Below are 26,604 nucleotides of genomic sequence, written 5' to 3' on the forward strand. Positions count from 1 at the left end.
AATTTTTCTATTAAAAATGCTCCTCTAGCTTTAGAAATGAAAAACTTCTAATTTGATCATGATTATTTGAACATCTCTAGATATTTATTTGGAATCTTGTGTCTGAAAAAGTTATGTTCTGTACAAGCATTAAATATTAATGAATTAAACTGAAATGAATTGTTTAACAGATACAGCAATTTAGGATGTTCAGGTAACCTTCAAAGGAAACATTTCATTTGAGGGGTCACATTTGCACTTCATTTATTTTGTAGTTTTGTGTGGAGGAAACTGAATCAACCTAATCTCGTATTATTCTTCAATGTTATGTAAATTAAATTTATATATTAAACCACAAAGATATATACGATGCATATAATATATCATTTCTTGAATTATTTATACAAATGAATGATCCTCTGCATGTTCTTCGACAAGGATTTTAAAAATTTTGAAAAAAATTTAAATGTAATTTGATTAATCATTTTTGCAAAGAAATTGTAATTTAATTGTTATTTACCTAATTGCTTTTTAAAGTAATTGACCCCATCCCTGGTTGATATCTATTTACACCTGCCTCGTGTTAAACTGAAATGCAAACTTATGAATTGGTAGTGTTTCATACCATAAATATTTCCTAGGGGATGATATTTTTTGTAAAAAAAAAAACAACAAAAAACTGTTAATCCTGAATTAAATGTAACAAAAATAAATCTAGGCAATATATTTTTACTGATACTATTTATTTCTTTTTTAGTCGTGTCCAGAGAGGTTGAAAATTCTTCCTTGTACCTTATATAAAAAGATTCCTATACAAGCAAAAATTTTTATTCGTATTTTTCCATGAATACAGGAAGCAAAAACATAAAAAAAAATAAAGCGGAAATTTTATTTTGATTTTCAATATATTCCTCTCTGGTTGCAAGGGATTTCACTGATTAAAATCTTAAAACTGATGCTATTCAAAGATACATGTTCAGCATATTAAGACAATGAAGGAAAATCATTATCAATATTCATTAAAAAAAATAACAGTAGTCATTACCTAGTAAATGTAATAAAATTTACAATTTAGAGACAGGAACCTCTGAAAACATAAGAGTTGGTTTTCAGGTGTCATGGAGAATTGATGATCATTTGTCAACCGGTAAAATCTGTCGTGTTCTCTTTATCAGGGTTTAGTACACGGAAACCTGATAAACCAATAATCGGTAAACACTCGAACAAAAAAGGTCATCAGACATGCATGCATTTACCATTGACAAAATATTGAATTCTAATAAGATTAAAGATTGTTTTTTTCAACTTGTCAATGATTTGCATCGTTTTGGAAACTGTGTGAAGGTAAAAATATCTTTTTCGTATCAATTAAATAGGGAGGATTAACCCCCAATTGTAATGATTTTGGTATATTCATGGACTATAGAAAATTTGAAGTCAGAATATTTATCAAAGTTAACTTAATTTTATAGTTTTCTATCATTGTTTCTCTTTTTCCTACCCAATACCAAACTGAAACGGCATTTTAAGGCCTTGTGTTGTCTTGATCTGAGATACGAGGATATATTAGATCAAAATATGAATGAAATTAATTATCATTGTCAATTCATAAAATGTGTGGATTTATCTCCAATCAATCTTACTCTTTGGATCTTGTGTCCAATCCCTTTGACATAAAGCAAAAGAAACAAAAAAAAAAACAAAAAAAAAAAAAATAAAAAAAAAAAAAAAAAAAAAAAAAAAAAAAAAAAAAAAAAAAAAAAAAAAAAAACAAAAAAAAAACAATAAAAAAAAAAGCATACTATTCATTAATTACTCCAACAATCGTTTAAGTCCTTCAGGAAAAAAAAGTATGCCTAAGTGTTTGTCATCATATACACACTAAAAATTATGGGCACGTGTTGGCGTCCTCATATGAATAAAACATCTAGATTCTCATGTGCGGTGTTGAAGCAACAAACTTCAGAAAGTTCATAGCACTCCATTTCTATAAAAGTACAAAGAAGAAAAGATTTATTTATTGGTCATTGATCACCTTTAAGTTGATATTATTTATTTATTTTTTGTCCCCCGCTTGAAAAGTGGGGAATATTAATTGGGGTTTGTCCGTCCGTCCGTCTGTCCGTTTTTCTGTCTGTCTGTAACGCTTTCGTTTCCACACGATATCTCGAGAATCCTTTGAGCTTTTGCGATGAAATTTTACATAGCAACTCTCTAACAACCCTTTTGATTTTGAGGTTGGTCAAGGTCATAAATAAGCAAATTCTGTCTGTTATAACACTTTCGTTTCCACACGATATCTCTAGAAATTTGAAAATGAAATTTTACATAACAACTCCCGGTGGCCTAAGGAAGACCCCTATTGATTTTGAGGTCAAAAGGTCAAAGTTCAAGGTCGTAAATTTATACATTCTGTCTGTGTGTAACACTATCATACACATTTTGAGCTTATGCAATGTAATTTTATACCAAAAAAATTCTCATCTCAAAGTGCGTTTGTTTTATTAGTATTTATAGTATTACATGTCGCTATTTTTAGCAAGGGGCACGGAGAGATATTGTATAAAACAGTTTCGGCGGCATGTTCTTATTACATCTATTAGAACTGTTTAATAAAGGCTAAATAAATTAAACACCATGGATTGTGTAAAATTGTGACTACCGAGCATTAATATATACATGTATGTGACTTCACTTCTGAATATACTTCACTACATTTATAGCGATTCCGTGGTCTAGTGGTATGTCTCCCGCTTCACATGTGAGAGGTCCCGGGATCGAATCTCGGAGGATCCTTTTTTTTTTAACTTTGCTTTTTTATGAGGTTATGAAATCATCATTACAGTGTGATAAATATTCCATATAAAAAGAATCTTCTATACACATAATAAAGAATAAGCAATCAAATCTTTAAACGCATATTGACATACTTGTATTTTATTTGATTCAGTATACATGTATACATTTAATAATTTACAAATTCATTATTAAGCGGGGGATTATTCTCTGAATTAGCTTGTTTTTACAAATCTCCCACAATTTAAATTTGGGAAAAACACAAATAAGGATTTATATATTTAGACTTCCTATTGATTAAAGCTGGTGTATGTAATTGAATTGAGATCTTATTTGCAAGGGTATAAATGGATTTAAGTACTTTTAAAAAATAAAATTCTACATACAGGGCATACAGACTAGTTTGTACATAATTTACCACTAAGATGCTATTCATCAAACAAGGAAAAGAATATGTAGTGGAAAAGTTTTAAAAAAAAATGTATGCATATTTTCGTTCACAGATTCTCTCTCCTATATATCATAATGATAATTATTTTTTTTAGCTATTTGAAATTGATTTTTTGTACATAAACAAATTCATTTATCTGCAAATGTTTTTATCAAGTTCAAGAACTTTCGCATTAAAAAAATATTAACACCAGATTCATTTACATAAAAATCAATTCTTTCATTGGATTAATTATTAAGTTTTGTTCAATACACCTCTATGATTCATTGATTGCAGATAATCTCATCAAAGGTACTGCGACATTTATTTTCTAACTTCCGTCAATTTAGAGGAAATTCGGATTAAAAAAACATGTGTATGACCATAAAACCCAATGAAATTTTATAGTTAATAGTCATACACACAATATCATACTTAATTGTATTGTTTAACTTATTATTCATGCTCAAGCATAACTACTTACCCCTTTATCACCGATCTCAATATCATCAATCCTTGACGTGGCCTCACCAGTAGACTCCATAGCGATTGGTGATCAGCAGATTTAGATTCAAAAATATTGCGGGATTATTGCTATTGAATTAATTCAATAATAATCTTAGGATTATATTGGCCAATTTAACAGCAAGAAATAATTCGTTTTATCTATTTCCGACTGAAATATGAATGTCTACTTGCGGTTTTGTTTTGTGAAAAACAAATCTATATTATTAGTAAACCAGCATAAATATGATTTTAAGTAGGTCAGTGCTGGTTTTAAAATAGGTCAATGCTAGTTCTATCCTTTGCTTGCTGATGCTGATCCCAGTAATGTTGTTTTTTTTGAATGCTGATCCTGATGCTAGCTCTTTCGTGATGCTACTTATGATTATTCTGGTTTATGTAACAAAATTAGTTCCCCTGCACTGCATATGTATATATATCGGAATTGTATTAAGTAATGTACCTGTAATTTGATTTAATTTGATAAATTATTACAATCGAGATTTAAAGAGTACAGAAGAAATCGGAGTATAAAATATAAACATAGCAAGCCAAAACAAATAACTTTAAAAAAAAAATCAAAACAAAAATTTGAAAGAATCAATTTGACTGTACAAAATGTTATGTGATGCTTTTATAAATAGTCGTCAACACACTTTGCAAGATAACGATAAAATGTTATCTAATTTACTTTAAAATCATCAGTATGACATTTTTAATGGATCATTTTAAAAGACACCTTTGTTTTTATGAAATTCTTTTCATCAGCCAATGTATTGATTGAAGTCTGGAAAAATCAATCCATATTAGATTTACTTTAAAAAAAATAACAGTTCAAGTTCAATTATTCACTCAAAACCATCTAAAATATATGGTGCATGATGACAATGAAAAATATGTACAACATATAAATTCAGGTCTGAGGTATTTAATGAATTTCAAGTTGCACGATTGTATGTTTTCTTGGTTGTACGATAACACACAGAAACGTTGCTGATCGCCAAAACGTGATGTGTACACTTCAAAACTTTATTTTGACACTTTTGCTTGAATTGGGAAACATTTATGAATTAAAATGTATTTGTTAGTATGTTGTTTGTTGTCCCTCTCGAGAATTTTTCACTCATATGGAGATGCCACCACTTGCTGATAGAGAGCGCTGCAAATTTTATCCTTCACGTAGTTGGTGCTTAGGACCATTGAGCAATCAAGGATCCTTTTCATACCAACTCTCACCGCGATACATTCGACGATCTAAAAACCCAAGAACTGCAAATGTGCCTTTTTGAATGTCGATTAATACTTCATAATTTTTTCTTGAAGTTCAGATAAAGAGATTCTTGAGTTTCTGATTGACAATATCTATGTGGTTTTTGGAGACCAGGTATTCCAACTATCTACTGGAATTCCCATTGGTACCTATTGCGCTCCGTCATTAGCAGACCTAATTTTGTATTCATATGAAGCAAAATTTGTGCAAAATTTTATACGTGAAAAGAAGAAAACACTTGCTGTGCCCTTCAATTCGACTTTTAGATATATCGACGAAGTATTGTCAATTAAGAATTGTAATTTCCATTCCTACGTTGATACGATACACTGTATATCCTAATGAGCTTGAGATAAAAGATATCACAGAGTCTGACACATCTGTTTCAAACTTGGATATTTTACTTGAAAAATACATTAATGGTAATCTAACATCAAACTTATATGATAAACGTGATGACTTTAACTTTTCTATCGTTAACGTCCCTTATGTATGCAGCAATATACCTTCATCACCTGCATACGGAGTATATATATATCAGTTGATTCGATACGCAAGAGCATGCTCTGCATATGAACAATTTCTAAAACGAGGTAAATTATTTACAAGCATGTTGATGAAACAAAAATATCAGGAGACTCTTTTAAAGTCATCATTTCGTTAGTTCTGTGGTCAATACAATGATCTTGTCAGCAAATACAGTTTATCATTGAGTCAAATGCTAACTGACGTTTTTCATACTTATTGTTAGTCCATTATTTATACACTGAATTGACAACAAATTTTCCCGTTATTACCTGATCATGACAAGGAGCACACGGCGGATGTGACCGGTCAGCAGGGGATGCTCACTCCTCCATGGCACCTGATCCCACCTCTGATGTTTCGGAGGTCCATGTTTTCTCTGCTCCTATTTTGTATCGTATTATGGACTTTAGGATTGAACACTGTTCGTTATTCCATATTCTTCATATACCCGCGTGAATGCAGGGTAGTGAATTAATGTACAGTATATAAATATTTTCAAGTTTCAGCATTTAGTTCTAATTTTCGAATGCCATTTTTTTTCTGCTGGCAAATGGTAAATAATATATAATTTATTGCATCTATAAGTTAGGAGGAAGGGGGGGGGTCGGTTTTCAAGGATCATTTTAAAAGAAAAGGATATGTTTCAAAACAAAAATGTAGAGAGCCCCCCTTCCCCCTGTTGCTGATCGCGCGGTTACAAACATGAATTGATTATAAAAAGATATTCAATTATCCATTTCTATAAATAAATATATTTTAAACTAACTCCTTGTAGTTTTTTTTAGATGAGAAATTTCAGCAATCTTTGCATTCATTTTATACATACAAATTTCCATGTAACAGGTACTTTTTCTCTGTAAATTCATATAAACCAAGATTAATTCATAAACTCTTGTAAAAATGCATAAAAGGAAGTCTTTGTGTTGCATTCAATTCGACATTATGATATTTCGAGGTCATCAATACAGTGAATTCCATTTACACGTCAACTCAGTGTACATGTATCCAAATAAAATCCAGGTAAGAGATTCCACACAGTCTTTCACATGTATATTTCATATAACTAGAAAAATACCTTAACTGAATCTTTTGTTTCAATGATTTTTTTCTCCCCTCTCTCTCTCTCTCTCCCATAAAAACACCTGTTTTTTTTGTTGATAGATGTATATAATGCTGTATGATGTGAGAATGAAGAAAAATAGATCACTGCCCACAAACTTTATACATGTATATTAACAATGAATAAGTACACAATAAATGTTGATAAATAAAAACTATTTCCTCCTTACATTTTGTTAAAACAAATATAAAAAAAGGATTACTTGAGTTCTCTCTCGGCTAGGATTTAGATTATTACAGTAATATTGCTCTTAAGGTTGGTCGCGGGTTTACTGCATGAAAATTCTTACGAGAAAACATATCCTGAGAATTTGATATAAGGTTCCTTAGAATTTACAGCGTATTATTTGCATTTTTTATTAAATTTGCCTACGTAGTTTTATTGCTATATTACTGTAAACGCAGTATTGTTGTTAGTACTTTTTACGCTGTACTATTGAAATGTATTGGAAAATGACGTTTTTAAGCCAATTTTGTGAAAATAGTCTCTGTATAACTTTTTAAAGACGTAGGCGAATTAGTCAGGAATTTCAAAATGTCAGGACGAGGTAAAATCAAAACTATTATTATAAAAAAAAATAAATATGTCTTCTCGCTAGACTTTTCGCTTAATAATTTCAGTTTTCTTTTATACTGCTAAAATTGTTGCGTTTATGGCGTTATTGATATCTACAACGTCATTTGTTGAACGTAGTCAAGTTTACAGTACGAATATAAATATCTTGACCTTTGGAATATGCATGATTTAAAAGGCGACAAAGATACAAAATTAGATTTTATTCATCATTTTATTTATTGCGGAGACATATTAGGATGACCAGCAACTTATTTTCACTAGTATTGTGAAATTATTTTCTGGATCACAAAGTCAGAATAAACTGTATAAACATTCCGCGTGCATGATAATTATTATACAGCGGCAACAACGCGAGTGAAAAAATATTAGTACCTGTATTTTTAGGAAATTCATGGTCAATAGGATTTAAGGCATAACAAAAAAATTTGATCACTTTATTCGTAAACGGTAAGAAAAACATCCCGATACTAAGGAAATAAGCGGCCGGGGGGGGGGGGGGGGGGGGGGGGGGGGGGGTGCAATGTTCTTTCTATATTCGTCGCAAGCTATAGTATTTGGCCCTAAATCTCAAACCTTTTTTTTATTTCGAATTCTCTGAATCGAATTTCAATACGCAAAATGTAAAACACTCGCATTTAGCTTTTACACTTTGAGCTTTTGTTTAAAAAAATATAGAGAGAAAAACGTGATACTTTTAAATTGTTTACAGTGTCTTATAGGTATTACAGTACCCGTGCCTGTTTCACAAACGTTTCTTAAGATATGTCGTAAGATATAACTTAAGATATACCTAAGTTAATATGCCTAAGTTAGAACTTAGGAAGTTCCTCAGATTGTTACAGCTGTTTTACGAAACAATCTTACCTTAGATTTTTCCTTAGTCTATTCTCAAAGTTGTGCTTAATGAAATAACTTCTCCGCTCTATCTACAACTCTCAGTATCTCACTCTGGGTTATATTTTTAGCTTCGAAAAGGGAGGGGATTATCCCAACTTTTACAGGACTTGGACAAAAGTATGTTTTAACTTTGTGAAGTTTGCTTGTTTAAAATTTAATACATAACAACCAAACAATAATGATAATGATGGTGATAATAAAAAATAACAAAACATAAAATACATGTAATTAAAATTAATCCGCTTTTAGTAATGAGGATTGATTCTATCCTGAAAATTATACGCATGTTCTCGCCATGGCTTTGATCAGCAGTCATGATACAATACGCATGTTCCCCTGAGTTTCAAATAACGTGCGCACATACAACCCCCCAATATTTCCGCTAAGTAATTTTTATTCATGATACATGTCTTTCTACATACCATAACTTTTACGCTGATTTGTTCTGATTGACTTTCAGCAGTAAGTTACACTTACAATTTAAATTATTCCTTTCATTTGGTATTGTATTTAATTATTCCTAAGACATAACATACAATCACATATCAGAATTCAGACTGATATTTAAATATAAGACATGTACAATAGCATTTACTTTGTATTAATCTATTTGATTCGTACAGAAATTTCAACGTCATTTGCAGAGAATTAAAAGGGAAACAACATAACGTTGCCTTTGTGACGTAACTGACGTCATAAACAAATGTGCATAAAACAACCGCTCGAATCGTCGAAATTGTGTACCAAAATTGATGACAAAAGCAAACCCACGACCTTCCTTAAATCAAGAGTCTTTGCCGTAACTTAGTCACACAATTATAACGCATCGTTTGAAAACAAAGTAAAAATATATTGATGAATACACGGTTCCCCGGTGTATAGATATTGTTTTTATTATCGAATAAAAAGAATTAAATAAAGCGATTTTTACAACTAAGAATCATTCCTGTAACAACTCAAGTAAATAAAAAAGTGATGAATTTCGAAATACAGTCTGACGCAGGCGAAGTACTTGTATTGAAAACCATGCATTGTAAAAATGTTTAACGCCTTCTAGACCGAAAAAAAGAGAAACAGCCAGCAGTTGTTCTCCTTGACTTATCAAAAGCCTGTCCCAGACCAGTTAAATACTCAACTAGTTCCGTTTCCTCTGCTTCCTTGGCACAATGGAGAACAGTGCGTCCGTAAAGATCCTTTTTATGAAGCAATTCTGGGGAATTCTTTATTAGTAACTGACAAATTTCTATATTTCCTGTCACACATGCAATGTGAAGAACATTTTTCCTTTCATTATCTTCTGCAGTGATGTCTATATCCTTCTTAAGAAGATATCTTAAGAAGTCCAAAGCCTGAACAAAGGAGGCTACGTGTAACACAGTCCATCCATTTTTGTCTCTTGTCTTCAATAAATCAGGATAATGATCGGTTACATACTTACACATCTCATATTTTTTACTGAGACAAGCAATATGCAGGATACTTTTACCATCATTTGTCAATGTAAAAAGATCTAAACCTTTTGTGACAAGAAAAGAAAACATTTCGACATTCCCACCAGAGCAAACTGAATGTAACACAGTCCATCCTTCGTTATCTGTGACGTATAATAAATAAGGATGCTTATGAATCAGATATTTGAACATTTTCATATGTTTACCTCTTTCGCAACATATATGCAATACAGTCTTTCCACTATCAGTTGTAGAGTAAATATTTAGAAATCTTGTCGATAAGTATCGAAAAAGAGATACGCTTCCCCCTAATGATGCAGAATGGAGGACATTTAATCCATTATTGTCACAAACATCCAGAAGCCCAGGGTTTTTTCTTAAAAGATAACTACACATCTCATAATGACCATTTTCACACGCGATATGGAGAACAGATTGTCCTAATTCATCTCTTCCATTCGCTTTAGGCTTTCCTCTACCTGCTGAATATGACATCCTATTTTGTGACATCCTATTTTCTTCCTCAAAAATATTTGATATATATTCAAACACATCGATTTTCCCAGAGAAAGCTGCCCAGTACAAGAGACTTCTCCCTTGATTATCTGTATGGTAATGGAGTAATGCAGGGTATTTTTTAGCTAGATATTTAACGATATCTATTCTTCCGCCTAGACATGCGCCTGTGAGAACCGTATGACCAAATTGTTTATCTTTAACATACGGATCAGAGCCAAATTTCAGAAGTATATCGAATGCATGCTCGTTCCCAAAACAGGCAACGTATTGTAATGCATCAAAACCCTTGTCGTCTGTAATATGCAAAAGAAAGGGATATTTTGAAAGAATGGGTTCAATAAATTGTATCTGCCCTTTAAGACATATTTCCTGAAGTAAACTGTGTCTGCCAGGACTCCACAATGGGTTAGCTGTACACCATGTTTGACGAAGATCTGCAAATTCACACACTTGAAGTAGTAATTCTAAATTACCACTTTCTACGGCATGAAAGCATGTTTGAATATCACATACTGCACCAGAGGACAAAATAAGACTGAAAATATCGTAATGATTTTTTGAGCAAGCAGCGTTAAGTGACCGATATCTTTCATCTTCATTTGAATTTGGATGTAAGTATTCTACCCATCGTTTATTTCCAGCTCTTGAAAAATGCACCATCATTGAATCTCCGTTCGTATCAGAACAACTTTCAAATCGAGAGATACAGGGCTTTGATGCTAACATGTGTTCATTAAAGTGTGAATCCTTCCATAATGCCAACAAAGATATCGACTTGTATTCAGTAACAACCCTTTTTGAAATGATATTAGCAATACGAGATGCCACATCATCAAATAAATCTTGCCCAATTAAAACTTGTGTTTCTGTTCGTTTTTCACTTGTTGACAATTTTTGTAGCAAGGAATGGTGACAATCCTGTATCATTCGCTTAGGATCCAAATAAAAAAGAGCAGTAAAAAGAGACTCTTGCACTGAACTGTGGGAAAACCTACAGATATTTTCTATTGAATCTCGAATGATCAAAAATCCATCATAACAATCAATACTATCTTGGAAATCATTCAGGGAAGACGCCTTTAAACCCACAAATTTTAGAGCGACACGCTTCGTTTCTAAGTCTACGTGAGGTTTATCGATTACTTTGAATTCCACTTTACCCCCACAAAGGAGAAGATATACAAGTACAGCAACTTTTGCAGTCCGATTTTTAAAGAGATTTTTGAAGTAGTCACTCAAAAAAGTCATAGGTTCCATTAGAAACTCAGATATTTTCTGTTTAATGGCTTCATTGTTTCTAGCCAGATTACAACATTGTGGAAATCCTATTGATATAGGCATTTTATCAACCTTAATTAGAAGGTCATTATCATTTATGGTTTTACATAAATTGTAATTTTTTGACATCTGAAGAATTTCTGCTTCTCGCAATGCATATGTGTTATTTGATAGATCAATCATTGATGAGCGAAAAAAAGCATCAATGTTTTCCTTTCCCTTGCTTATATATTCCTTATAAACATCATTTCTTGTTGTAAATATCAAAATGTTTGATTTCCCATAAATATCAGATTTTGTCAAGGCTTTTACCTTTTCAGTTGTTGATGTATATTCTTGAACATCACTGTTTAAAAAAGACCATTCCCCAAACACATTATCAATATAAACTACAATACCATTTCCGGGTGAAATGCTTCCGTACAAGTCTGTGAATTTACTAAGCTGAAGAGGAGGTTTTCCGTCCTCCATTAGTTGCTTCAATAAATATTTGGCTATCGTTGTTTTTCCAGTTCCAGGGTTTCCCGTTAGAACCACAAAGCCATTAGTATCTATCAGCTCCTTTGCTCTGTCAAACGCATAAGTCCTCACTAATAAATGGCTTAAAGCTTCATGATGCATAGATACCATTTTTCGGGTTGTTTCTAAGATGAGGAAAAAAGAATTATAACTTTCGTCTAAAAACACAACACCATTATAATCAATTTTTCCATTATCATACATTTTTTATTCTTGCATGATACATCTAGGTCATATTAAAGATATCCTCTTTTTTTGTCATTACCCTAACAAAACTACTCTAATTAAATTTAATTTACTATAGTTAACTATAATGAACACTCAGACACTATGAAAACTTTGATTTACTATAGTGAACACTTTGATACTTTTATCCACTATTGTAAACACTTTGATTTACTGAAGTGATCACTATGAAATCTTTGACTTATCACGGTGAACACTACTAAAACTCGACTTACTATGGAAAAACGTTGATTTATTATAGTGATAACTTTGAAAACTTTGATTTACTGTAGTGAACACTTTAACACTTTAGTGAAAACTTTGATTAACTATAGTTAACACTTTGACACTTTGATTTACTATAGTTAACAGTAGTAAACTATAGTTTACTATAGTATTTGTTTGTTAGGGAATTTTCTACAGTAACATTTTAAACAGTGGTAATTACTGCATGCTGGTCAGTGTGAGTAATACAGGTAAAAATTCTCATTACATGCAACGAGAAGTGAAGGAATGAAGCAACAAGTAGGTATTCATATTACATTCAATATATTTTAAAATTTACTAACCGATCATGTTAGCTATTCTTGGATCTACAAAGAAAAAAATAATTATTTCACTAAAATATAAGTTAGCAAATCATTACACTTTGTAGAATAGTGGAAATGATTACTTAAACGAGACGGCTGAAAATGATGAGATTTGATAAAATAAGGAGGAAGTAAAAAAAATTTTATAATGATAATTGAATGCATCCTGAATAGCGTCACATCAAGATGGCATGAAAATTGTGTTTCTACTATGCATATTTAATAACGATTAATTAAAAATGTATATATATCTACAGTGTTTTATTCACAACCAGAAAAACTTTTTATACCAATAAATTTTGATTCTACCCGAAAATAAGACTAATAGGTTACTCTAAAGACCATTCGAAGTTAACACATGTAAAATATTTTTTTCAGTGGACATATCCGTTATTATATTACAGTTTATTTTTATTATATTCCACTAGCGGCCAAATCTTGGCTGAAAATGAATAAAATTCACGTTTATAAACCCCAAATTCAAAATTCACAAAGGGCGGGCTTTTTCTTGTCTTCCATATTTTTTTCACGCGTGAATGAACAAAGTCCCTGGGATTTCTGGGATTGTTAGATCTTTTATAGCATTCCTGAAGCAGTCCCAAAGTGCTAATTCCCAGCTTAGTCCTGAGGATTTTTCTGGAATATCTAGATATCCCGCTAGTACTTAATTTCTAATACTACTGTATATATTGATATATGTTGCTCTACAAGCCAGGGCATACGTGACTTTAACTAGCATGCGTTTATTACCACGAGGCAGTATCATCTCTCTCTGGATAGTCTGGATCTGACCTGAAAAAATTCAAGTTTACATAAAATAATACAGGTAAATTACTAAATTAGGTGTATTTCATCAAAATTAGCATAGTAATATCTCTGGTATTTATTATATATGTTATATTATAAAACACTAGTATTCCAAAAAGCAGTACTTGTATATCCATAAACCTTATACAGTTATTGACTGGGTATGAGGGCAACATCTGATTGGTTGGACCTGAAGGTGAAAATGTTGCCCGAGGCTGCAGGCCAAGGGCAACATTTTCACCTTCAGGTTCAACAAATCAGATGTTGCCCTCATACCCAGTCTATAACTGTTTTGTTATACCTTCAGTGCTCACTTAAGATTTAATAAATACATACTATTTTATCAAATACTTTATATGGAAAAATACTGGCTTAATCAGTAAATATAAAACAATAGCTGAGAAAAAACAAAATTAATTATATTTTTATTATATCACAAAAATTATTTTTCACAGAACATATACCCATCCCTTCTTCCTTGCTAGTAGCAACAACTCTTACAGCTCTTAGCTTCGGCTATGTCTGTGTCGCCGATATTGAACGATGATTAATTACTTGTGGCGTAGCAGTGACGTTGCGGTCTAACAATTCTTATGTTGGACCGGCAGGCCCGTCAACAGTGAAATTGTTAAACCGAATGTAATAAACTTTTCTTTTGTTGGACTTTTTATTAGTAATAAATATATAGAAAGCTATTTATAAGGGTATAACAAATTCTTATAACTTTTAACTCCCACGTACTTGATAGATTATCCACCGTCTTATGAAATTCTCTCACATCTCCAAGTAACTCAATGTATTTTTTCTCTTGTTCTGGATCCATGGAGCAGGTTTGTATTGTGTTGATGGCATCCTCGTACACCCCTGTGGTTCCAAGGTAGTTCTCTAGTTCTACAAAGATATCTCGGATGTTCCGCCATTCCGCTCTGAACTTTGATTCGGAAAGAGAAGGATCAGCAGCGTGTCCATAATATTTGTTTCTTAAAAGGCGAAGCCTTTCAATGTTTGCTGCAACACTTTTATCTCCTGGTCTGGGAATTTCTCCCCAACCTTCCGAATGTGGAGGTATTTTACTTACATTTCGTAGAAGTAAGTACAATAAAGATATGTCAAAATCGGAATAATCGCCACTGTATGCTGTTTGTGAGGTAGGAAAAATGATTTCTAAATGTGATCTATTGAGTGGATTTCTTTTTTTAAGTTTAAGTTGTTTGTCTGTATATTCTTTAACTGTTTTTGATAAATCTGACGGCAAAACTTCTTTTTTCAGAATGTCACGCAATACATCGGTACAGGGACCCAGTATGAGCCGTGCCAGTCGAGCAATATTCGTCGTTTCTTGGGTAGACGCATATTTTGATAGAGACATATCAAATATTTAGCAACTGCCAGTTTATGGTATTCTAATCTACAATAAAGAACAAGTGAATGAAAGCATCAATGTTAATGTTTTATAATTACTTAGAAAATCTAAGCGTATAAAAACAAATTCTTTCAATTTGAAATATCAAGAATTAACGTTATAGAAAGGGTATAAGTGTTGAATAGAAAACAAAGCCTTCGCTTGATATCTTCCAAATTTATTCAAGAGTTGAATCCGAAGATTATGTATTTTTCTCATTTGTCGTGTGACTTTTAGGCTTAGTTGAATGGTTGAATTTATTTCATGTAGGCGCGCATGTACAAGTAGTAATAAGTTTTGGGTACCCCTGCTGATATTATTTTTTGTTATAAGGAAAATGGATAAGATAATAAGAATTCCGTCCACAATGTAAACGATAAAATGCTAATGTAAATAATAATCTTGTAAAATTTTAAAGTAATCGGTTTCTCTCCCCAAAATAGACTTTTGTTAACCCGTTTTGGTTGTCTGTCGAAATTTTTCACCAACCATTAAATTGATTTCCAAACTTGAAAATTTGATTCCATCGTAAACAGAACACTGTGTCGCGATATGTCGCTTTTCTATTTTATAGGGAATTTGAATTCGCATAAATATAACTTAAACTTTAATCCATGTAATACATCTTTTACACCTTTAACAAATATTCATAGCTTGCGATTTTCAGAAACTTGTAGGAAAAGGGAAATACATATATGAAGGTAAATTAGGACGCTATAAATTAATACATAAAAATAAGATAAAGAAGATGTTATACAATGTAAATACACATTAAACGTACTTGTAATAAACAAAATTCAGGAAAAATAAGATGAAAGCTTGAAAAGGTGGTACTTACCCTCTATCAAATGTTCCACATCTCAATGCTTCTAATTCGTGTAACATGTAAATACATGTGTGCACAAAATGTATGGAGGACTTAAAATTGAACAAAGTCACAAGATATTTGTGGAATTGAAATAGTTTTACCTTTGAATGTCATTAAAACATGACTAAACAATCACTTTAGAAGGGAGTAAGTAGTTAACGGAAAAACAACCTGATCTTCAAGTAGATGATTGTACAATACCACTTGTTTCATATTCTGACGTTGTTTATGAAAATCAGTGATTTTAAAAAGTTTTTTTTTATTTAACATTAACATTTCAGATTGTGGGAAGAAGGTTTCACTTAACCTAAAGTACTTTCCCTCATGATTTAAATTGAATTCAAATTTCCATATCATGTTACGTGTCAGGCAACTTTACTGTACATCAGATGAGCCTACTGTTTACACACGTCAGCATGTTTAAAGGCTGCAAGATTGCCGTTGAGTACTATTACATCATTATAGTTTATAAAGACTAAGATCTTGCATGTTAACGTTAATGCGTACTTAATTCATAACCATGGTTAATACTTTAGTTTATTCATGTAATTTTGTATAAGTATATTGAATTTATTTATGGAATCTAAAGTGAAAAGGAAATATAACTAAAATTATTCTGCTCCTGTTCTGTGACTGACGAAATTAAGACTTTACAAATCCGTCCTGGTTTTGTTTATTGTAGTCTGTTCTTTCCTCTGCAAAGCTCTGTATCTGTTTGTTAGCGTGCTTTTAATGGAAATCTTATTAAAGTTCCTCACCTTATTGTATTTAATGATAAAGAAATTAAAGATATCTCAAATCAATTTTTATTGGGTTAGTGCAATGTCAGTTGGGAATGTAAAAATATCCAGACGTATATATTAAGATCAAAGTAATTTGAAGTTGTAATAATCATGTGTTGTCATCAGTTTGAGACATAATTTTTTTTAATTTAAGAAAAAACCAAAATAAATTCAAGGACACAAGAGTTAAATTATAATAAGGAGATTGTCCTTTGTTGTGAATAAATACAGTTTTAAAAGACAATATTCTTAATTTTTATATGTTTTGTTTCTAGTTCAAAATGTCTAGGAAGATAATTCAGCATAACCAAGAATATTCACAATACCCACAAATGTTATAACAAGTCGTTTTAAACCAAGATTATTACATTTTGCATCATTACATTTCGTGTCAAGGGAAACTAGCTGTATTAATTTAAAATGTATTGAGGAACGTCGGTTGTACTGACATGTACATTTAATTTGCTTTTTTAAGGGAATGATAAATACTCCTCTTTTAAAATCGCAACTAAGGATTTTGATGTCCACTTTCGCCTTGATATTTAATTGTCTTCGTCCTTTTCATTATTTGGGTATTTTCCCCCCGTATTATTTCTTTCCAAAGTCAGACTTATCTTTTAATATCAATTCAAAGTAATTTTATTGTATTGGTACATTTATTCTAATTTTTGGAAAGTATCGCAATGATTGATTAACGAAAATTCAATGTGTACTTAGAAGACTGGCGTATGTCTATTTGAATTCATAAAATTGATTATTTAATATATCAAGACATATTACACTTCTATATGATAATGTTTTAATGGCTGGGATATTAATAAGAACTTAAACAAGGACTGTCTCTCTGTGTTTCGCTCATTTACTTTTATCATTTTTTTAAAAATTTTATTGTCAATTTCCGCAAGCAAGTAGTGGCGTCTTTATATGAGTGAAAAATTCTCCAGAGAGACGTTGAACAAATTACAATCAATCAATCATCTTGGAGAATCATCAATTTTTAACCGTAAAACCAAACCTACCTCTCAAAGAGAATTCCCAAACATAACGCACAAAGGTAGAAACTGCATTATAGATTTACAAAACATTACTATACCTAATGATCATGAGAAGATCAGGACAATCAACTTTGATCTGAGGTATAAATTCCAGAGCAATCCTAAAAAAGCATTCAAGATCTTGATAAATAAACACGAGCGGTTTTCATAAATGCAATAAATTTAAAAACTGAAATCAAAGCGTCTGCACAATAACAGAAAAATACCAAACATAAACATTGGGAAGTCCCCTTACAAGCAAGACGCGTTTTGGAACGTGATGAATGGATTTTAAGTTCTTGCTTAAGGCATCTTTTTTTAAGTAACGATATTTTCGAGGGTTGGGATTCGAGCCCGCTCCCTAAGTATCAACTCTTTACCTTGCTCCTAAAGAGCAGACACATCAATTTCTCGAAGAATACTGACCACAGTAATGACTCTGAAGATATGGTCAGCGTTGACGTAATTTTCTTCGAGAAATAGATGCGTCTGCTCTTGAGGGGCGAAGTAAGGAGTTACTACCATTAATCGCGGGTTCGAATCCCAACCCTAAAAAATATCATTACCCGTAAAGGGTCGAGTTTCATATTCTGCTCCAAGTCACTAAACAAGATCAAGCTATTTGGAGGAAAGATTTGAAAAAGCTCTCAAAGCAAGTTAAGACAAATAGTGCAGATACATTGAGCTCTCATTGGAAACGATGTTGAAGAAATAGATCCTACTGACGAAAAACTTCAGGAAACTTACCTTTCAAGCTATAAACCAAAAAGTAAAAGGAAATTGTGTGTGTGACTATGATATGAAAACAGAAAGTTTAATAAATGGATAGTTTGATGTAATGTCTGCTGTTTTTATTTTCTGCGTGCACCCATAGTTCTCTTAATAAAACTGCAACGAAAAACACCGTATGAATTTGATAACAATCATTTCATTAAAAACAATATTTATCCTGAAAAAATAAGGATTTATTTCATTCATTTTATCAGATCAATTTAATGTTAGAAGAGGAAAACAATTGAATTGTCCTTACTTTTGACATTTAGATATACCGGCGAGGTATATATAAAATATTTGATAACTGTCTTGAAATATAAGCGATATTTGGGCGAGGGTAAGAAAACGAGATAGAGGGCGAGGCTTGCCGAGCTTCTTACGTTTTCCACCCGAGCTTATAAATATCGCTTATATGATAAAAATAAGCAAGAGCATGCTCTACATATGAACAATTTCTACAAGTAGGTAAATTAATGATAAACAAGTTGATGAAACAAGACGTTCATCAGTCTCGTTTAAAGTCATTATTTTGTAAGTTCTATGGTCGATACAATGACCTTGTAAGCATATACAATTAATCATTGAGTCAAATGCTGCCTGACGTTTTTTATACTAATTGTTACTAATTGTAGTCCATTATTTATACATTAAATTGACTACGGATTTTCCCATTATTTCCCGAACATGACAAAGAGCATACGGTGGGTGTGAAAGGTCGGCAGAGGATGCTCACTCCTCCATGGCTCCTATTCCAACCTCTGATGATTTGATGGTCTGTGATAGTTCTGCACCTTTTTTATATTGTTTTGTGGACTTCTGATCTGACAAACTGTGCGTTTTCTTCATATGTTCCATTTATGCAGTCGGTCGGGATAGAGAAACCAAACAAACTATTTAAATATGGCCTAAACGTGAAGACATTCACTGTTCTATTTTCAACTTTTCCTTACTATGTAGCATTATTCAATTATTACCAGAAGATGGGGTTTACGTTTCACACCTGAGTCTAGAAACAAGAGCATGCTTATGTGAATCGGAAGCAAGAAAAAAGCAAGTTATTGCCAAACAAATCGAATAATCAAGAATATAAACCCCTTGAAAATCTTTAATTCGCAAGTTATCTGGTCGATACAAGGACCATGTCAGCAAAAACAATATACAATTATGTTTAACCTGAGAAATGCTTTTTCATACTTACTTTAATGCTATTATAATTATTTAAATAATATATATGGCTACGTATTTTTCAAACATGACAAAGAGCACACGGCGATTGTGAAAGGTCGACATGGAATCCGGGCTTGTGTAAGTCTCACTGTTTCAATTGTAATTTGGAAGAAGAATTTGATTTTTTTCAACCTCTTGAAATCTACCCTTCCATACTTACAGTTCCCTTTCAAAGGAAGAAATTTTTCAACATCAAATTTAGTGCTAATTCCCTTTAATCAACATATATTGGCAACTAATTATAAGGTGAGTTTGATCAATCCTTATTTACTTTTGGATTCTTAATTTTCATTTTATAACCTTACAAATGTACATTGCTAGGTTTAATAAATGCTCTTATCTTATTCTCCTTATAACTTCTGGCATACAGTATGACAGCATATAGCACAGGTGCATAGACGTTGATTCAATCTGTTGTTGATATTAAAAAGCAGAACTTCTTAAATTTTTAAAAAAATTTCAAAATCAGATCCCTATTTTCTACATTTTGTCCAATGAAACCTCACAATAAAGTAAAATCTAGACTTTTTGATACCATAGGCAACAACTGAATCAATACAAGAGGAAACTTGAGATTAGTCATCAGTAGAACCGCTTCGTCAAAGCAGCTCTGATTATACAGAGAAGTACTCTAGTCTGAAGCTAAAATTAGGAAAAAATAAAGAGTTTTTCAATTGTACTCAGTTTATCGACGATTTTATATTAATAGTTTTGAATTATAGTAAGGTTCATTAATATTTCAACTCAATTGTTCCCCGTGAACTAAAATCATAAGTGTTGAAAAATCAAGGATCAACCGGGACTCGATTCCAGGGCCTCTGGCGTACCGTGCGAGCGCTATAAACCGCTGTGCTATTGAGAACCGATATACTTACTGACTTCCATGTATGTTTGAACCCTGTGACAATAAAATTTAAGATATCAGAGAGTCTGCCACGTCTGTTCATATTTGGGTTTTTTCTAACTATCAAAAATTAAAGCCAATAAATAACTGAATGATTTGATCTTACTTGTTCTGAGTAGGATCAATTTTTAAAGCGAGGCTACTCACTTGTGGACACGTGTGGCTTATCAGCAGGGGAAGTCTCCTTCCCTTACATGTACATGTAGGAACGGAAGCCCAATATTGCAAACAAACAAAAAATAAAGAAAGAAAAAGATGGGTAGCACTATTGGACTTCCGTATATATGCCTCTTTTTCCGTCCAGGGTTTTCCACAAGGGGTTTTACCATGGCGGCCCGCCATGGTTAAAGAATGACTGCACTTAAGTACGTCATTTTGAATCTTTTCGGCTACCCATTTTAAGCTTAACATTTCAATATATCTCTAAATTAATCTTTCATTAATGTGCAAGTATGTGCTTTTCATATTTATTTCTAGAATTTTTTGACATACATATTTCTATAATTACAGAAAATGTATTTGAAAAGATCATGTAAAAGCCTTAAATTCCGGAAATTTGAACGGGACCACTTTCGAATCTAAGGTATCCGCAAATAGGCGGAGACATTTCTAGTGGATAGGAGAAATTGGGTTAAACGCATTTTTCAATCGCTAAAAAGGAACTAGGGTCATGTAATGTTTATTTTTCATCGATAGAAATGTGTTAAGTTTTGTTATGAACACGATTTTCATCAAGTCAAAGAACACCGACATACTAATCCCGTAGCTGATAGTTGATAAGGACCTTCTATAAGGATTAATATGTTCCTTGCACGAACATTAAAAGGTATGGGAATCTTTCACTATTTTCTGTGGAATAATGTTGTTTTTCAACTTGGTAGAAGAAAATATCCACATTCTCTGAAATATTGTACACTGTAGGTACAAAACATAATAAACAGTGGTATGAGAAAGACCAGGTATGTAAAAGACGTGCTCTTGCACCCGCTACTTGCACCACGTGATGCGTTTCTTGTCTCGTTCCAGTAGCTTGGTTCCTGTGTTGTAATTCCTATAAAGCAAACAAAGAGGATAAATGAAGCACCGAGAAACAACAACATTAGATAAGAAATAACAATAAAAATATATGTGACTAGCTGTGAAACACTGACGCCCCGATTTTACAGCTTATTACAAAGGGAAATTTTCTTTAATGCATGATCAAAACATTGCTACTAACATGAAGTACCTACATATATTAATTAATGCAAGAGTCACGATACATTGTAAAACATAGTAATTCTGATCGATAGGTTGAGACACGGTTGATTAGACTGATGTTTACAAAGAAATGTTGTGGTTACATAGAAAATAAATTCGTTATGCAGGTCCAATCAAGGTTGCAAAAGAATGAATCCCTGGTTATATTTCAAACACCCGTGTATAGAACACCATTGATTGAGCCTGGGTACATGTAACTAATGATATATGCGCCAGAGCGCCAACTCGCTTAAATCATGGCAAAGATTGTTTTTAAGTGTAGGTCAAAGGTAAATGACAAGATGTTAACAATGTTGTTTGTATTCTTTTACGAAATCAATGTCTGGTTTGTTGGGCATGCCAATTATTCTAAAACTTAAGAATCTTGGTCGTACCTAGGGATGTGGGGACCTCTTTGGATGTTGAGACCTCTCTGGACGGTATATCTATGATCTGTCCACCCATCACACATTGGTACTCTCCAGGATACTCTGCTGTATAACCGGCTATCCCATTTTTGTGGGCGTGTCCTACAGAGAACCAGATAACACATCTGTTTCATACTTTATACATTTTTTAACTGAGTATGATCTAATATATGCAGTTTTATTTAAGGAATGTTTTTCAGTTTTGTGTGAGTTATTGGTGTGTGAATCACACAGATTTGTCACGTAGGCATATTTCATGAAGCGCGCTAGCTCTTCATGTAAAATATGCCTACGTGCAAGTCTGTGTGATTCTCACACCAATAATTCACACTAAACTTAAAAACATTCCTTATATTTACATTTTACATGTTTGGAAGAACCGAAAATATACTCAATATTTGAATTTCTCGCTGCCCTATATTGTTATACTTTTACTAACGTCGCTGTAGCCCTATTGTGACGTCACGGCTACGCACGTGTCTCCGTGTATATTTCTACGCGTGAGTATACACGAAAATGGTTTTCAAATCAATTTCACAGTTGGCTTAGTAGAAAAACACAGCGAATGTAAATATTTTTATTTAAATATAAACAGGTTATAGTCTTTCAATTAAGGAACGTTTTTAAGTTTTGTGCGAGTTATTGGTGTGTGAATCACACAGACTTGTCACATAGGCATTATTTCATGAAGCGCGCTAGTCTGTGTGATTCACACACCAATAATTCACACTAAACTTAAAAACATTCCTTATATTTACATTTTTACATGTTTGGAAGCACCAAAAATATACTTAAAATTTGAATTTCTCGCTGCCCTATATTGTTGTACTTTTACTAACGTCTCTGTAGCGTTTTTGTGACGTCGCTGTAGCCTCATTGTGACGTCACGTTAGCGCACGTTTCTCCGTGTATATTTCTACGCGTGAGTATACACGAAAATGGTTTTCAAATCAATTTCAAGGTTTGCTTAGTAGAAATCACAGCGAATGTAAATATTCCAAGATAAAGTCTTCCATGAACTTTAATCCCTTTTCTATTTTTATATTAAAGCTTATAAATATGTTAAGTATAATAAGTATTTTTTCTTTGACTCATATGGTGACGTCATCTCTCACGCAAGGACTCGTTCTCCAGGTGTACGTCTCGCAGTGGTTTCAAACCCGCGAGACGTACATGATTATCTCTGAACATCGCTACTCTAGAACAGATGCTCTTACCACTAAGTATTTAAGATCTAAAAACAAATTTTTAAAAATGCTGACCTACCTTGTTCTTTTGTTTGACACTTTGTCACTAATTTTCCTCTGTTCCATGTACAGGTGACGATAAAATCATCTTCTTCCTTCATCTTTATATGGATTCCGTCTGATGACAAATTGAAGAACTTATGTTGGCAGGTCAGATTTATGTGTTCCTTGTTGTAGGTGGCATCAACCGTAAATTCTGAACCTATTAAAATGATTTTCATTAAAAAATAAATAAAACAAATATTAATCGTGTTCTTACTAATTCGATCGATCGAAGGATAGAGAGAAACTTACGACATGGTATCATTATAATAGATTTATTGATATGGCTTCCATTATTACACCTGGAATGTATCACTATCTGTTTTCCCGCATGTTGCTCCAGATGAAAAGTGAAACTGAATCGAAGAGATTTATTGGTATTCTCATAATTCCCATTAATACACCACATTTTTCCTTGATTCCAATCGCATTGATCAACATGATTAGGATCTCCCTCTACAGTAATCGTAATATGTCTGACGTCACAATTAATGTCAGTTAGAATGGTTTTTCTTTCATTGTGGCAGAATTCTTTTGTTTCTTCGGTTTTTGACAAAATTACTGAAAATTAAAAAGAAATCATTTTTACATTTTTATTAAAAACCATTACATAAAGACATACTGAAGATATGGTTATATATAAAAACCATATATTAACTGTGATAGATAAAATACTCTATCCAGGAAAATTTTCGCCCCTTTCGTCCTCTTGAGAAATGAGCGAATTTAAAACGGGACGAATTCAAATAAACAGCATAATTTCTTACGTAGAACTAAGAATGGGCGAATTTAAATTGGGCCAAATTGTTCACAACTACAAATGGGCGAAAATAACACGGGTCGAAAATAACCCTGTATACTACGTCAATGTTACATGTAATGATTTTATCATAGGAAACATCATTGTTGATGTGTGTTGAGCAAAAAAAAATGTAATCAGTGTATGATTTATTTACTGAAGTGTCAAGTTCAAGTTCAGTTTATATCACCCAGAACAACGTATTGGTGCATGAGGTAAGGTGCATATATTACATATATACATTATATATAATATATGCAGTCTGGTCAGAGGTACATAAACTATATAGTAAACATGAAAGGAAATTAAAGACGTACAACACACTGAGGGAGATAACTCTTGCAATTTCAATTGAACGTTTGACGTGACATCAAATTTAACGTTGGTTATGAAGCATCATGGTGATGAATGCTACGATCCCGATGTATCAATCATAAAAGAAAAATGGGATATGGGGATTGATTTCTGAAAATTTTATTTAAGCCTACATTGCCTAAATTCTTGTTATGTACAATATTGGCGACGCACATGTAACTGTCTATATATTTTAATTTGTGCATTCGCGATAAAAACATTGGTTAGTTTTTTTTTTAATTTAAACAACAACACCAATAAACAAATAAAAACTTTTTACAACATCGATGTCTTTCTCAGAGCCTTACTGATCAAAGAGGAACAAGTATCAAATATGTCTTGATACATAAAAAAAACCAGTAGTCATTATGTATTCTGCATTCACGAATTAACAAACTACATGTATTGTGTACCACAGGGATTCATATGACGAAATATATCTACACTTTAATCAACGTTTTGTTAAACGTTAATAGTCTTAGCAGCGACGCAAAATGGAAAGGGTAGGGGTGGAGGGGGTATTCAAAAATTACCCATAAATCTACATTTAAATACGCTTTAAATATGAGAACTCTAATATATGTAAGTTAATATATTTTTAAGCAAAAACAATATTCCAATTTGACTTTTTTTAAATGTGTTTTTAGATTCATAGCATATATAGTCATTGACCCAAGTCTGAAAGAGGTGCGGGAACACGATTTAGGGAAAGAGAGGGACGGGTTTTTTTTCCGCTATTAAATCAAAACTGGTCGTACAAAAATTATACAAAAAATCATGAAGATTATTTTTACTACATGTAACAGCTACCTTTAGAATTTTTTTTACCCAAAATTAAACTTAACAACAGGTTTTTTTCACACAAAAAGAAACTGAAATTGAAAAATACATAATTTTAAAGGCTTAGATGATTCATGGTTGATCAGTTTAATAAAAGGTCTTTAAACATTTCTTTGATGATATGTATATCAAAAAGATGACTTTATTTTTGGGTTAAATGGTTAAAAGAATATGTCAATAAAATTTGAAAATTATAGCTAAATTGGCTTTTTTTGAAAATCAATGTTTTAGTTTGTTGATTAAAATTGAAAAGTTTATCTCCTCGTTAACAACTAAAGGGTAGGGGGTAAATTTGGGAATTTCCTGTCAAAAAACCCACTCTAATGACTTTGTCCAACATGTGGATTTATACAGTAGATTTAACAATGTATTTAATATACAATTATAAAAATATTGAAAATTAAACGAGAGGAATATTTAGCGGGGTGTGTATTGTACATCCATAAGGGAAAAAAATAACAGTTAGGAAAACAGACATGTTAAATGTTTCGAGTTCGATCGATCGATCGATCGCGAGAGAGAGAGAGAGAGAGAGAGAGAGAGAGAGAGAGAGAGAGAGAGAGAGAGAGAGAGAGAGAGAGAGAGAGAGAGAGAGAGAGAGAGAGAGAGAGAGAGAGAGAGAGAGAGAGAGAGAAAGAGAGAGAGAGAGAGAGAGAGAGAGAGACCTGTTTTGACGGGATTTTTGGATGTCAAATGACCATATAAAAATAGTTTTTCTCAGTTACACATAGGTCAAAAAACGTCGTGTTCGAGTTTGCGCCGCCTGGACATACCATTGCTTACAAAAACATAACTAATTTATTAAAAAAATAAAATTTATGATTTATGGTTTATTCTTTAGATAGAAAAGATGATGCTTGCTAGATACTTTAAAATTCATTGATGTGCTTAACGCGGTTTTAATTTTATGACGCTAGTCCACGAACTTTTTGATAAGCCCTCGTAATATTTGTGTATAAAAACAAGTCAAGGTAACAAAATTTCATTCTAATTTTTCTAAGCATCAAACATACAAATATATTTGCATATCCACTGCTCTCTCCCACTATGAACATGTAGTCATCAACTGCATTCATAGGACTATAGACGCAACTGCTTCTACTATCAGTGCAATTGCTCTATCACACTCGTGTAGAACAATCTCTGCTACACTAACGTAGCGTGTTGAGAAGTAT

General features: G+C 32.4%; 2 protein-coding genes across 3 annotated transcripts in view; both read right to left on the reverse strand.

The window, feature by feature from the left end:
- Window positions 1-6,425: 6,425 nt before the first annotated feature.
- LOC134275925 (uncharacterized) lies at window positions 6,426-15,869 on the reverse strand. The gene is made up of 5 exons (XM_062758208.1): window positions 15,730-15,869; window positions 14,231-14,897; window positions 13,433-13,474; window positions 12,662-12,685; window positions 6,426-11,992 (listed from the first exon to the last, which is right to left on the reverse strand). The coding sequence occupies exons 2-5, from the start codon at window positions 14,856-14,858 to the stop codon at window positions 9,144-9,146; spliced, it is 3,543 nt and encodes a 1,180-aa protein (XP_062614192.1). The 5' UTR covers window positions 14,859-14,897; window positions 15,730-15,869; the 3' UTR covers window positions 6,426-9,143.
- A 5,111-nt stretch (window positions 15,870-20,980) lies between these two features.
- The window catches only part of LOC134275933 (uncharacterized), an 80,108-nt gene continuing 74,484 nt past the window's right edge, over window positions 20,981-26,604 (reverse strand). The window contains exons 1-4 of one of the 2 annotated variants that reach the window (XM_062758232.1): window positions 23,689-23,994; window positions 23,414-23,596; window positions 22,115-22,249; window positions 20,981-21,531 (exon numbers count right to left, since the gene is read on the reverse strand). In XM_062758232.1, the coding sequence (XP_062614216.1) occupies window positions 21,350-21,531; window positions 22,115-22,249; window positions 23,414-23,596; window positions 23,689-23,845 (657 nt within the window). In that variant the 5' untranslated portion in view covers window positions 23,846-23,994 and the 3' untranslated portion in view covers window positions 20,981-21,349. Of the gene's footprint in view, window positions 21,532-22,114; window positions 22,250-23,413; window positions 23,597-23,688; window positions 23,995-26,604 lie in introns of those variants that run through there. The other variant, XM_062758224.1, reaches the window with a different exon arrangement.

The sequence above is a fragment of the Saccostrea cucullata genome, unplaced genomic scaffold (genome assembly GCF_032062105.1).
Source record: "Saccostrea cucullata isolate Sc308-1 unplaced genomic scaffold, CSIRO_AGI_Scuc_v1 ctg2449, whole genome shotgun sequence".
In the NCBI taxonomy this organism is placed as follows: Eukaryota; Metazoa; Mollusca; class Bivalvia; order Ostreida; family Ostreidae; genus Saccostrea; species Saccostrea cuccullata.

What these genes read in the sequence shown, in the direction of transcription:
- LOC134275925 (XM_062758208.1), bottom strand. Translation starts at nt 14,858, where the DNA reads ATGTCTCTATCAAAATATGCGTCTACCCAAGAAACGACGAATATTGCT. An exon ending in GACGGTGGATAATCTATCAA is followed by an intron (nt 13,475 to 14,230) that starts GTACGTGGGAGT and finishes GAATTTTTTCAG; the next exon opens with GTCAGATCCAGACTATCCAG. An exon ending in AAGAATAGCTAACATGATCG is followed by an intron (nt 11,993 to 12,661) that starts GTTAGTAAATTT and finishes TCCTCATCTTAG; the next exon opens with AAACAACCCGAAAAATGGTA.